The sequence below is a fragment of the Symphalangus syndactylus genome, chromosome 8 (assembly GCF_028878055.3).
Source record: "Symphalangus syndactylus isolate Jambi chromosome 8, NHGRI_mSymSyn1-v2.1_pri, whole genome shotgun sequence".
In the NCBI taxonomy this organism is placed as follows: Eukaryota; Metazoa; Chordata; class Mammalia; order Primates; family Hylobatidae; genus Symphalangus; species Symphalangus syndactylus.
In genome coordinates this window covers 21,184,526-21,199,210 of record NC_072430.2, presented here as the reverse complement: position 1 = coordinate 21,199,210, position 14,685 = coordinate 21,184,526, and the positions used below count along the sequence as shown (strand labels likewise).

Here is a 14,685-nt window from a genome sequence, read left to right as displayed (position 1 = left end):
GGCATGTTCTTCACATTACTGACCCTCCGCTTTCTACTCTGTAAGTGTGGGGAATATGTGGACCACCTTTCAGGTTTGGTGGAGGGATTATATAAAACAAGACACGGAATGCCAGCATTCTGTAGCGCTAGCTGTAGATGTTCAATAATCAGTAGCTACAGCCACCACCACTAACATCAACAATGCATAAAGGAGAAATAACCCTCAGAAGATTTTCGCAATCTGTGCATGTCTGTCACTTACTGGAAGAACCAATATGGCCCCGTGAACCTCTCCCAGAAATCTAGCTCTGGAATAAGAGTGAAAGACAGACAAAATATCTCTGGAAGCTTTAAACCCCTCAGTTTCTAGGGTTGGCCCTAACCATGCATGCTTCTTGATCACACTGCACCAAGGGAATCCCAGGTTCAGTACCATGGCTGAATCTGTAATATACATTCATGAGTTGATCTTATGTCAGGGGAGAGAAGGGCAACACTGTGCTAGTTTTTTAAGGCAGCATTCCCAAGTTAATGTAAAAAAAAGTCTGCATTTTCTTTATCATTCCTCCATCATGTTCAACCCCCAACGAAGATTACAACCTTCAGATATTACTCACTCTCCAGTTGTAAGAGTTAAGATTAACAGTGTAAACAGATATTCTATACTGCTTTGCCAGAAAAACTTGGCTGATCCAACAGATTTTAACTCTGTAGGACAGATTTTGCTGTATTTGTGCTTTCCTTTTTTTGTTCTGTCTTCCCCAGAGGAGTATTAACTCAAAGCCATCACGAGAGACCCGTCGCTGCTTCCTGCTTTTTATATTATCACTTGCATCTTTCTCTTTTATGATTTCTCCAGCCATTTGATTAAGCACACACACACACGCACACCCCGAGGATGCCATCCACTTCTAAAAAGGCAACAATTTGATTGGAAAATGGAGAGTATATAAAAGCATCTTCATATCCACCCAGTTCACTCTCATCTACCTTTCCTTGTCTACTCAAGCCAACAGCAGGACTTTGCTCTTTAAATGTAATGGCTGCTATGAAATACAGTTAGTGACCAAACTTAGAAAGGAATTAAGAAGACTGAAGTGGGTTGGAAGCTAACAGAGAGGTAAGGTACCCTCTGCACTTGTATTTTCAGTGATCTCTAAAAACGTGATGGATGCCAATGATGTTTTAACAAGGTTGCTGATACTTAAATCTTGACTGTTTAGAAAAAAACAGATAAGAGATGAAAGAACATTCTTTTCTTTGTCCAAAGTAGGTACAGTGACTGTGTTTTGAGTGGGTGAACTCTGAAACTAACAGTAATTTGACACACCAGCCATTAAGAAGGCAAAGAGGTGAGTCTGTCAGCCACTGCTTGTTTCATTAGTCTGAAAAGTGAGAAACTATTTCTTGAAAGTTTTGCATTTTTGTTCATTGATGTGACAGGTGTTGCATTTTATTAGCAATAGCTTTGCCTAGTCATATATACATATATCTTACTGTTAGCTTTTAATTGATGGCTTCTAACAATTGGAAATATTCATCAGCTAAGTTGGGATCTTTGAAGATTAAAAAATAGCCTTTTTCAGTCACTGCTTTTTCATCTGAAAAATGGGAATCATGACGTGAGCTTGTGGTGGTAGTATGAATTTTAAGCAGAAATAATATACATGAAAGGGCCTGGCACAGAATAGAGGCTCAATTAATGCTGGCAAGGATGATGATGATGATGATAAAACTAAGCAGAGATGTATAATATCCTGATTATTCCTATAGAAAGCATAAGCTTTCTTTAATCAATGAAATGTCTTTAGACATTTTCCTAGATGGATTGTTAATATGGTCACCCTAGCAATTCAATATTCCTGTGTTTCATGAGATATTCGTAAGTCATCCAAAGCCCCTCCTTCCTTATTCATTTAGAGGAATCTAGTGCAAGGAACTCTAGCTGGATTTGGCTTTATGCAGAGCTTCAGATAGGCTGAGTCGGCCTATGGCTGGCTTGTGAGAATAAACAGAAGTCTTAGGAAGGATCTAGATTGGAAAGACAAGATGAGGAGCCCTTTGCCTTCCTCATCGTCCATTAAGAGACTCTCCTTCAGCGTGACGGAGGCAATCATATGACGGTTTGCTTCAAACTTGGCAGATGACGTGGTTAACTGGGTTGGGGGTGGTGGTTCGAGAAATGGTCTCTGATCCTAGTTCAGCTCTGTGGCATGTCATCTCTTAATTACTGTGGCTTCCCTGTCACTGGAGAGTATTTGTCAGCTTTTAGAACAATTAATATTATGGAGAGTTGAGACTAAGAGGAAGAACGAGGGACTTCAATAACCTTTACATTTTTAGTAATTTTATGGATACGTCTATTTTATGGACAATCTCCCCAGCAGAACTGAATTACTACATTTAATATTTATCCTTGGAATAAGGTAATATGTGCTCGAGTGTACACGGAGCAATTAATTTAACAATGCTCTCCACTCTTACCTTGGGAGCTGAAACCAAGCATGCTGACATCAACTAATTATAAATAAAATATATACGAATCATTTTGTTTGCAATTAACTGGCGACAAGGCTACTACTTTCTTGCCCCCTGCATTGTAAGTTATCATAAAAAAAAAGCAACAAGAACCACTTCTCATTTAGGAATTCAACACTGTCCAAGCTATGGCTGGGGGAGATAAATAAAACAAGGCTGAAGTTTGTGTGTCCTGTGGCCTGGTGGGGAGGTGAAAGGGGAAGGTTGGGCTAGAGAGGAGACCTCAGCACTGAGATTAGACAATCTACGTCACAGGCAAAAATGGAAATAGGAGATGAAGGAGCATTGGGCTGAGGGTATCCTTGTGAAGGCATGAAACATCTGTGGCATTTTTATGTGATGCTTCTTTCATGTCTCACCAGGTGGACATCCCCAACACTTTCTGTGGTCTTTTAAAATTCTAAATAAACACAGCCACGACACCAAGACTTCTCCTAGCTGGAGAGCAAGCAGGAGTTTGGTTCAAATAGGTTTTGAGCATGATTAAGTGACTGAGAGTGGATGTTTTAAGGCCTGAATAATATCTGAATGCTTCTCAGGTGAAAACCTCTTAGAGGTATCTGTCTCACAGCTGGGGAATCCTGCCAATGGCAACCAACCACCTTGATTATCTGTCACCTGCAAACAAAAACAGCAGCAAGAAAAATGTAAAATGTAAAAATGTAAAATGGGTTTGTTGCTGCTGTCTTACTTTGATGGGAGAAAGGAATGAAAACTCAAAGCAATGAGGGCTTTAGAAAAATCAGTGCCTGGAATTCACCGTGGTGTGGACTGTATCGAGCCATTTAGGATGAGGGAAGCAGTCTTTGAGCAGACAGTAGAAACAGGAATTAATCAATTTGACCTTTGCCGATGCTATTCATAAGGGGACATTATTCGTTTCTGGTTGGGAAATCTTTGCTTCAGCACGCAGGCTGTAGATTACTGCATAAGAACATTCTCTTTTGTTTCCAACACATCACGGTGTTTGCAAGAGAGTCTGAGATGGGAAAATGGAAACTGTTCATATTCAATCTGGTTGAGAAAACGATAATGAAACAGCCAGGGCCTTTTTTTTTTTCTAACAGATGATTTTTATTTATTTATGTTTGTGTGTGTGATCCTATTTGGAAGGAAAGCAAATTTCAGTTAATAACATTGTGCAGTATTGTTGCTTTGCTAGATAGATTCACCACCGGCTGAGTGTATCCCTCCCTGCCTTTGGAATCTACCAGATCCTCATCACATTCTGGCCAAGCTAGGTGGGGCTGAGGTGACCAGCTCAAGGTCTGGCAGCGAGTTTGCTGAATGATGTCCCCAGATACACCAACAGAAGCCCAACAAAACTAATTTTGCTGATACCATACCTAATCCCTTTCAAACACATAGTAATCTGTGAGCCACATGGGTATAATGGTGGCCCAGAAATGATCCACGCAGTTATTCATTAATGAGCTTATTCATCAATGAGTGCCTCTTTCCCAGTGGGAGAGGCTTGGGTGTAAAAAGATTTCCAACATGTTCACCCTTGAGATTGCCTGAATTTGTACCTCATCTATCTTGTCATATTAAACAGGCAGAGAAAGCCACTGCTCACTTTGATGGGCATTGGATACTGGCATGAAAAGCTATAGTCCTGAAAGCTTGCTGAGGCTGCTTCATAGATTATTCATTTATAGTTGTGACTACTGTAACAGGTAGACAGCAAAGAAATTGAATAATTGTCATTAACTGTTGGACTCTTACAATCTCAAAGGGACCTTACAGGTTACTCCGACCCTTTTCAACATCACTGCTTAACAAGGCTTCAGCTTTTGCTTGAATGCCGCAAGTGATGGGGAACTCACTACTTACCAAGAGAGCCCATTTGATATTCGGATTGCTGTGAGTCACGAGTTGGAAAATTGTTTCTGTAAAGGGCTGGACACTAAATGCTTTAGGCTTAGTGGGCCATTCAGTCTCTGTAGCGAGTACTCGTCTCTGTTCTTGTAGCACAGACAAGACAAAAACGAATGGGTGGGCACTAGAATCTTGTTTACCGAAGCGGTCAGTGACTTAGATTTGACCCATGAGCTGTGGTTTGCTGACCACTGCTCTAAGGGTGAAGGTGCTCTTTCTTGTCTTGGAAAAAAAGCAATTGTCTTCCTGGTGGCCTAGTTCAACCTCTTGGGGCCACCTCTAAGAGGTAATCAAGCTCTCTCCTATAAGAAACCCCTGCAGCTATTTGAAATTGATGGTATCCTCTTTCCAAATTATCTGTTTTGTGTTTGCCACTTCTCTCAGCTCTTCCCAGCTGCCCCAATTTCAATCTTTCACCATCTCCTTGGTGTGGTCGGTTGATGATCTCATTTTGATAACCTCTTGATATGGGTGTTGCAAAGCAAGAGTTCCGACCTGAAAGCTGATCCTAAACAAATGTTTGAGTGCTCTTCACGTCATTTCACCTGTGCTTTATGTCACTCTTCACTCAGGCCCTGCCACTGACACAGGCTGTCCTATTCGCGTGAATGCAAATGAGTCAAACTGCTGCTCAGCCCAGAGGCCGCAGTCACCCTCCTGGCCTCTGGCTAACCAGGGAGCTCTGCTGGATAGATGCTGCCCCTCCCTGGGCTACCATTTTCTTCCTTTGAAGCTGGAGATGCTGACAGACTCAAGTGAGCTCAGGGAGATGGACATGCATTGTGAACTGTAAAGAGCCATATGCAGGTATTAAAAATTAACAGGACCATGCTGGGGGCGGTGGCTCATGCCTGTAATCCCAGCATTTTGGGAGGCCGAGGTGGGCAGATCACGAGGTCAGGAGATCGAGACCATCCTGGCTAACATGGTGAAACCCCGTCTCTACTAAAAATACAAAAAATTAGCCAGGCGTGGTGGTGGGCGCCTGTAGTCGCATCTACTTGGGAGGCTGAGGCAGGAGAATGGTGTGAACCCAGGAGGCGGAACTTGCAGTGAGCCAAGATTGTGCCACTGCACTCCAGCCTGGGCGACAGAACGAGACTCCATCTCAAAAAAAAAAATAAAAATAAAATAAAATAAAAAAATAAAAAAATTAGCAGGACCAGACCACCCAGGAGGAAGCCCCAGGTTCAAGTCACGGGGTCTGTCAGGTATCAGCTTTGAGACTGAGGAATCCTCCAGACCAAACCCCCATGTATATGATGAGAGCCAATGAAATGTGGGAAATGAGCAGTTTTGAAAACCTCAGAGCACTATAAAAAAAAAAAGTCATGAACAGTAGAGATACTGATTTTTAGAAAGGAAGGGAGCTTCCAATCTTTCCTGAGTCATTTCTAAGGAAGTCCTTTCTCCCTCTTGGGTCCTACCACCTGCAACCCCATATCATACATTTGTCTGACTGCACTACACATAGTGTTTCTTCTCGAAAAGGAACAACTAGGTTTGACCTTTCTCAGTGGGCTCTATTTTTCAGTATTTGAAAGTCTTTGCAAGTGCTGCTCCTGGACTTGAAATATTTCTGCTCCCCAACCCCCAAACCATTTCCCTTTCATTTGACTGACTCCCACTTATCTTTCAGACTCCTTTTAGAAGTTTCCCTCACCCCAGGAAGGCTTCCTCAATCTCCTAGATCCAAGGAAGGGCCTCTCTTTTGTGCAACCGCATGACCTAATAAGTGCTCGATTAAACACTTATTAAATGAATGAGTGCACAAATGAATGAATAGATTGTGGATCCAATAGGCTAATATCTGCAAAAAGCTGGAAACAGATGTACTATTTATGTGTCTCATGCAAACATTAAACTCACTACCGATTGCCAAGCACCCTCACACAGAGGGACTGGTGAAGCGTACTGTGTGCCTTGCCACGTCCCCGCAAAGTGTGGAGGCTGGTAGGGATCAGGACCCCATCGTCCTTATGAATGATGGGAGGAGCCTCAGTCAAGCACAGCCACTAAGTCTTGGCTTGGGTGGCTGTCTGGAGGCTGGATCCTCTTACAGCTACCTGCTCCACTGTCTCACACTCACCACCCCATAGGCCAGACTCAGCAGATGGCCTTGCCTGCTCCTTCAGGGAGGAAACCAGCACAACAGGAGGCATGGGCTCCCCTAGCTCCCTCTCTACTTGCCTCCCTGAGAGCTCAAAAGAAGGGCAGTCCCTGCACAATTTTGAGACTTTTCTTCCACCTGTGTCCTTCAGCATCCCTAGGATTTGCTCCATGTCTTCAACTTCTTGTCTATCTGCCTTGGGTCTCTCTCAGCTCCTGCACACAAGAGCTGCTTGTTACCAGCTCTGGGATTTCCCTTGCATATTCCTCCTGATTAGCTTGTTCTTGCTTCTGCCTTATCACCTGGCCAATGTTTACGGATCCTTGGGGACCCAACTCAGATGCTACCTCCTCTGGGCAGCCAGCTGCAGTCCCTGCAGATAGGTGTAGTCACTTTCCTCTATGCCTCCAAGAATGGTATTTGGTAACCTCTATAAGATAGAGCATAACAATTCACAACAACTATGAGGGTCTAGTGACGACAATAACTATCTTTTTATCAATAGCTCACTCTGTTCCAGGAACACTGCTGGAGACTCCATGCACACATCTCACTGGCAATCTTAAGTCTCAAGCAGCCACCAGCTATGTTACTATTGTTCTTTTTTTCTTTAGCCTGGCAGACAGTATAGGAAGTTAGGAACTTGGGCTTGGGGTTAGGAAGACTGGGTTACAAATCCCCAAGTCCATCATTTGCCAGCTGCATGACTTTAGGGAACTTACATAACCTTTTTGAGCTTCCCTTCCCAAGCAAAGATAATGGACCCACTTTATAGGGTTTGGTGAGGTTAAAATGAGCTTTCCTAGTTAAAACTCCCGGCACCTGGAGTTCCTGGCATAGGTTAAGCCCTCAATAAAAGCCCCTATGAGGACCCAGAAGACAGGGGACTTATCGAAGTCATTTTTGCATCCCTGGTGCCTAACACTGTGCCCGACTTCAGTAGATACTCCTTACAAATTTAGGGTGGTGGTCTTCCACTGCATTGCTGAGGAACAATCCCTGTTTGGCCATAGGGATCATGGGCTTCCTCAATCCTGGCTTTCCTGTGCACTCCCCACTTCCTATTATTTGAGAAAAACAGGAAGAATGACTATGTAATGTAGGAGTCTTCCCTGCTGCCTTTTTCCCCACGCATATACACACCAATAAAAGATGTATGTGCCGGCTTTTGCTATGCTCAAACAACATTTTTCAAATCTCTGCAAACCATGAATGAGACACTTGTGCTGTCAAATCGCACTTCCTTACAGGCTGCTTTGTTTCCTGGAATGGTGGGACGCATGGAATCCAAGCTCTGAGGTTTCATTTATTGTAAGCACTGGGCTCCCTGACCAAATTAGGTGTCAAACTCTACCTGCAGATTGGGAAATTGGGGCTGAAGAAAGAGCCGGCTGCCAATTTGGCACGTAGAAATAGTCCTTCTGGAGTTTCTGGGGACCAGCTCCCTGTCTGCAACTACCCATAATAACTGGTTGGGAAATTCAGAGATATTGCTCCCAATTTCGCTGGAAAATGTTGGAATGCAACTGTTATACACAGGCTGGGATGCAAAGTGCTTTTCTCAGAAAACTGTGGCCTTTGGACCCTGGTTCTTAAGACACAAGGTTTCTGTTTCCATGGACTTACAGGGTTTTTCAACAGGAGTTACTGGCATCTCAATAATAATTGGAGGAAATGTCTTGTCACTAAGCCAACAAAAACCACTCAGACTCTGCTGTTTCCCAAAGCCCCTCACGGAGGGACTCTGTCCTGTAGAGCTGCAGGGCTGGGGTGTGGGTGCTCCTGGGCAGGCCTGATTCCCCTAAATCTCTGCTGAGTCTCTCCTCTGCATCTTTCTCCCCACATCCAGACCAGAGAGGAAGACAGAAAGGCCAGCTAGGGAGGGTATGGGTTGGTGGTGTCGGTGAGGTGGTAGGTGATTCCTATTCTGTAGCAGGGATGGGAGGGAAGCAGCCTTTTGGTAGGCAGGAGGATCTTCTGAGAAGTAGGGGCAGAAGGTTCCTTGCACCATCCAACTGGGGAAGGGGCATAGCGGTGGGCCCTGGGAACCTGCTAACCAGGATGTCTGGGTTCTTCCCCCAGCTCTGCTTCTGAGGCACCCAGCGGACCTGGGCAATTTGCCCCCCTCGTCGATAGAGACCATGGTCGCTGCTTGCTCTGACCATGTTTCCCGGCACTTGCCTTACTTCCCTGGACGTTGGGGTGGATTTTAGTGAGGTCCCAGAGAACCAGGAGACAGGCTGCTTATCTTCTAGAAAATCATGTTCACATTCATGGAAGGCCTTAGGTACTAGTGCTTAGCTATGACCTTTGGAGACAAGGACTCCATCTTCCTGAAGACGGTAAAAATGTCCTGCGTAGTGAAAGCAATTGGAGGGGCCTGGATTTGAACCCCAGTCTGTGTCAGAGGTCCCAAGTCTTCCAAGAAAGCGGAAAGCGTCCCGAGGCAGGTTATAGGGCCTACAAGGTGGGCAACTGGACATGGGGGTGGGTTGGGGCTGGCGCCAAAGGGCGGCAGGGATTGAGGGTATAGTGGTTTGACCACGACGTAACTACCTTCAGCTGCCAGGCCATCCTCCTGTTCCCTGGAAGATAGGAGGAGCTGGGAGTGGGGAACTGAGCAACCTGGGCTTCCATGATGAAGAAAGAGACAGCGCAGGAGCAAAATGTCCAGGAAGGAGGGAGAGAGACCAGAGAAAGGAGGGAGAGAGAACAGAGGAAGGAGGAGGCGTCCCCAGGTCCCCATGTACGCCACGTGGGTGGGAGCGTGTCCCACACACCCACGCGCCCATAGCCACATTCGCCACGCTCCCGCCGGGGCCGGGCTCACCACGCGCCTCTGGGTGCCGAGCCTCCACAGGCCACGTACCCGCCACCTGCTGCTGCATCCCCACTGCGGGGACAGGAGCACTCAGTGCCCCCTTCCGTCCCCCTGCCCCGCGGCCTCCTATCCTCCAGGGCCAGGCGGAGGCCAAGTCTTTCCCGGGCCCCCTCCCCAACGCGGAGTGGGAGGTGGAGGGAGGAGCTCGGCCCGCAGCCGCCGGCCCTCCCCGCACTGGAGCTCCCCTCCCCTCCCCTCCCTCCCTGCCCCTCGGCTGCCGCAGCCCAGCTCGCTGCGCGCATCAGCGTGGGCTCCCCTGAGCGAGTCGCTAGGTAACGCGGCTGGCTCCGCCGACCCGGGGCCGGGGAAGCCCGCGCGCATCGTCAGTAGCGGCGCCGCGGGGCGGGGGGCGCACAGACCCTCCCCCATCCCGGCCTGCCAACACCTGGCTTGCGCTCAGCCCCCGCCCAGGATGCCTTAATCTGCGCCGATTGCTGCCGCCGAGGTGCCCCTCCCCTGCAGGGACCTCGACGCCGCCAGCTCCTTCCTCCTTTCCCGCAGGTGCGCACTGCTGTGCTTGCGGCCGGGTGGGCGCCCCGCCGCTGCGGTCGTGGTCGCCGCTGGTAAGCTGCCCTCTGGGGCTGGGGCAGGAAGCAGTGGGGGGCGCTGAAAGAGCAGGGCAGCTACGGCCACCGCGGCCGCCGGACCGGCCATGTGCTAAAGTTTCTTGGGGCTCGGCGCCCCGCTGGGCGCGCAGCGCGGGGCGCAGAGGCGCCGTGGGTGGGGCAGCGCGGTCCTGCTGGCTCCCGCCCGCCCCCGGCCCCCGCAGGGTGCAGCTCTGCGCGTTCTCATGCTGTCTCTTTCTCTCTCTTTCCCTCCGCGCTGCCTCCCCGAGGTCCTCCCGCCGAGCCCCGGCGCGGGGCTTGAGGAGCCCCCGGGTGCCGCCCAGAGACGAGCAGGCTGCGCGCACACCTCGCCAGCGGCAGACGGGGATATGAGCAGCACGCACGGGGTCCCGCGCCCGGCGGCCAGCCCTATCCGGCGGCGGCCCGCGGGTCAACGCTGCCCGGGAGAATGAGGCAGGAGCCGGCGGCAGCCTCCTTTTTTTCCTCCTCCTCGCCTTCCTGCGGCTCCGGCGCTCCGGGTCCAGGCCGGGCTGTGGCTCTGCTGCGTGCCCCGCGCGCCCCTCAACTGCCTCCGGATGCGCTTCTCGGTAAGCCAGGCCCTCCGCCTCGCGAATAAAGCTCCCTTCGCAGGGCCCGGAGGCCGCCTCCGGGCCCCTGTCCTACCCTCCTTCCCCACTTACAGCCTGGAAACATTCGGGCTTCCGATTGAATCCTTCAATTTCCCCTGCCCCGAAGCCCCGCCTGGAGGCTGAACTGCCCGGGCAGACCTGGTGCTTTCCCTCTGCCTTCTGGAGAAAGATGCGGGTTTGACATGCAGCGGGAGACCTGTCTGGTCTAGATAACGGCATGTGTGTGCAGCTGGGTTCAGACTTAGCATCTGGGGGCAACAACCCTTATTTAGTGGGTGTCCAGGCCGTGCCGGGCAGTGTGCCTCAAAGCCGCTCTGGGAAATAGGTCCCCGTTTCTCCTTGGCCCAGATGAGGAAACTGAGGCTCAGAGAGGTTGAATGACTTAATCAAGGTCACAAGGTTAGGAAGTGGGAGACCAGGATTGGAAACCAGGGTACTCTACTTCCCTGCCAGACTGTTCCCTTTGTAACAAACACACCTGTCTCATTTCTTCTACTAACTGCTTCCGTCTCAAGAGTCATTGCATGTGTGTGAAAATACTTGCTCCAATGAGTATCTGTTCTGATGAAATAAATTGTAGCAAGCACTTTTTGTCCATCCTGCCATCACGTTGCTGCCAACCCCGAATGTGTACTCCAAGTGTAAAGCTACTTTTTAGTTCAGGTGAGAGGATAATATGTTTTCCTAGGTGTTCTCTTTCCTGGGGTTTTCCCAGTTCTCTTGAAGGATCGAAAGGACAGTGGTTCCTCCTGTGTGCCCAGCACATGCTAGGCCTCAGAACTGCATCCTAAACCTTTCCTTGGGGGCAGGGCTCATCAAGGTTACCTGCCCCTGGTTTTGTAAATCTTGGAGATGATTACTTAACCGGAGCGGGGGCTGATCCCAGATGGCCACTGTGCAGGGGCTGGCCCAGTGTTGGCTCATATTTGCCAGCCCTCAGTGTCAGCAGAACTTCTGAGCCCCAAACACTTCTGAGCTCCAAAGAAAAGGAGTTTTAATGCAGATACGATGCCTGATGCATGCCCCCAGTTCTCTGGCTTGCTGCTGTTAGCTGTTTGCTCAAGTGCATTTAGTTAACCGTTTGCTTAAGTGCATTTAGTTCAATCCTGAAGGGGCAAGCCAGATGGAATCACTTGGTCCTGGTCTGAGGGGCTTGTTCCATTGGTGGAGTCACAGCGTTGAGCTCAGTTGTCTGCATGCACATTTGTGTTGGTGCAGAGAAAGTCCCTTAGCAGTAGGGGCGTCTGTGTCTCTGTTATTAAAGAGCAAGGGTGGACTGACCAGTCCCTCAGACCCCCTTCAGCTAAATGATTCTATGAGTGACAAAACTAGTAAGTTACAGGTTTGAGCTAGGGTGTCTTAGTCCAGTCATTTGGACGAACATTCTACACTGAATGGGTTGTTGATTTCCAAGAAGAGGACTCGGTTTCCAGGGAGCTGTGAGATTGAGGTTCAGCCCAAAAGAGGTGAAGCTCGAGCTGTGCTTAATAGATTATTTACTGGGCTAACACATAGTGGCTATAAAATGTTCCAAGCTACCAGATTGGGGTTATGGGATAGGTTAGGCCTTTCAATAGGAGAGATGACATTAGCTCCTAAGAACTGGTGACTTACAATGCATTAACAAGATGCCCAGCAGGCTAGAAAGCAGCAAGCTGGTGAGCTTTTCCTGCCCCTCCCAAAAATAATCAATCATATTTGCATAGGTAAAACATTCCCAGCACAATTACTGCAAATAAATGAAGTGATTTTTTTTTTTAGACTCTTCCAACTCCATTGTTTGCTGAGTATATTAGCGACGCGTGGAGCCGGCCTTAGCTTGGCTGCAGAGGGGCTGGGACAGGGAAGGTGGGCTGAAGGATGTTCAGACCCTGAGTTAGTTTTTGGCTGTGGATTAGAGCTAAATCCATCACTTTGACCTATGGGTCGTTAATGGGGTTGTCATTGGTCTTTTTAAGATGTGGATTAATGAACCTCTTAAAGTGTTGCCGAATCCCAAATGAAATGGGCATGTCCCACCTTTTTCCCAGAAACTTGGCTCTTAGCGGGTTTTGTGACTGTTTGAAATTCACAAAACCAGAGCAAAGCTTTCATTTTTGACAGGCTCATAGGGATCTGCAAAGGAAAAATAATGCATCTTGTGTGGAGATATTAATCTCCCAGCATTGTGTGTTTTAGCTTCTCATGATTAACTGGTAAGGGTTTGAATAAAAATGAAGGCAGAGAAACAATCTTCATTAAGTTGCTTTTGAAAATGCTGAGGTAATTATGAAATAACGATTTTTGTGTCATAGATCATACTACTCATAGCCAAAGCTGGATTACATCACAAAACATTACTCTTGTTACTGATACTTATTTTTTAATTCATTAGTTTTCTCATATTTTTTGCTTTTTTTCTCCCAGTATGAAAATAAGCCATCAAGAATAAATTCTTCCTTTTCAGTTTTTCTTTGTCTTAAATCCAGTTTTGTTTTTTTTTTTCTGTAAGATCTCTAAAGCTGAACTCTTCCACACCATACATATAACGGCCTCATGTTAAAATATGTTTTAAGTGCCTCAGATTTCTTTTGGGAGAACAAGAGGGTTATGTATCATAAGTAAATAACAACGATGAGACATTTCCCTTGTTTGCTTACTATTCTAAGTCAGGGATTGAGAACATGCCCTCATGATTGCAGCTGCCACACTTAGCATCATGAGGACACAGCCCGAGTGCTGTGGCGTTTCTGCATCAGTGAGGATGCACACCTGGACTGATCAGAGTGTGGAGGAAAAGAACAGCTTCCAAAGGCCAGGAAACCTGGGGTTTATTCCCGACTCAGTTGTTAATTGGCTTTGTGGCCTTGGACAAATTATTTCCATTTGCTGGGTCTGGGTTTACATATATGCAATGGGTGTGTACGTTTGCATGTATATGTGTGTGTATTGGTACCAGACATCACCCTCCAAACTCTGTTTGAAGAATCCTCAAAATTTGGGTATAGCTGGTTATTAATTGCTCCAGAATGCTCTGTACTTTAAGGTTACATAATGTTCCAATTAGACATTCCTATAAACAATAAGAAATTGGTGATTATAGAAGATATGCTGTTTATTACCCTAAGTGGAGACTCTGTACCCTGAGTGTGTGAAGGAGGATGGAGCTTTGATCTTAAAGGTGATTATGCCAGCTTCCCCGTCAGAATCCCCTTGCACGATAGAGGTTCGGCACAAATCTGAGAGCACTAGAATGAGCCATGACCCTCTCTAGGATCCGTGTGGCAGAAGATGCAAGAACCATTATGTAATTTGGGTCAATGAGGTAAGAAGACTATGACATTCTATCTGTGTAGCTTTAGAGTTCAGGGGACTTGGAGATTTCGCCTCAATCTCAGGCTGTTCCCGGAAGGTAAGGAGGGGGAAGTATGTAATTACTGTTTGCAGTTGTTTTGAAAATGGAGAGTACTTTAGTTAGAGGCTTGAACTCAGCTGAAGCTGGGAAATAGTGAGGAAGAAGCTTGTCAATTTGGCAGTGGTATTTTTTGCCAGGTTTTGTGTGCAGGCTTCCCTTGTAACATCTAAGGAAGTGTGTTGTCTGAGGTCAGGCTCCCTGGTGAAGCTGCAGTCATTTTCAGATAGAGAGGGCACGAGGAAGGAACCACCAGCCCTTAAACACTTCGTCCTTGCAACTCTGCAGAGTAGATATTATGAAGCCCGTGTTCTAGATGAGGAACCCAGGCTCAGAGAGCTGAAGTGTCTTTCTTAGTCTCTAATAATTATCGAATGGCAGAACCAAGCAATGTTTTAAATGGACTCTGCTGGGGTTTAAATCAACCCGTGCTGGACCTCATTTCCACTTTTGCTGCCGTTTGTCTGGCAACCAAATTGCGTCCTTCCTCCCCAATTTCTAGATAACCATGACACTAAAAAAGCACGCAGATGATTTGACTTAAGTAACATACAGAGGTGATTTTGCTGTCAATAAACCTCTAAATTCACCACGAGTTTTGTTAGTACATTAGATTTCTTTTAACTACACGATGTCAAACGTGTCCATTTCCAAAAAGATTCCTAAATAAGCCAAGTGTAACCCTAAAAGGGTTAGTGCTGGTGATTGTTT

The 14,685-nt window shown here is 47.3% G+C and overlaps 1 protein-coding gene across 3 annotated transcripts in view; it reads left to right on the top strand.

Annotated features, from left to right (window-relative positions):
• Positions 1-9,607: 9,607 nt before the first annotated feature.
• Positions 9,608-14,685, top strand: part of TUNAR (TCL1 upstream neural differentiation-associated RNA) — a 49,174-nt gene continuing 44,096 nt past the window's right edge. Inside the window, exons 1-2 of one of the 3 annotated variants that reach the window (XM_063645490.1) lie at positions 9,608-9,951; positions 10,224-10,541. Coding sequence is in view for 1 of the 3 variants with exons in the window: in XM_055288269.2 (XP_055144244.1) it covers positions 10,530-10,541 (12 nt within the window). In the remaining 2 variants the exon portion in view is untranslated. Of the gene's footprint in view, positions 9,952-9,973; positions 10,542-14,685 lie in introns of those variants that run through there. The other 2 variants (XM_063645491.1, XM_055288269.2) reach the window with 2 other exon arrangements.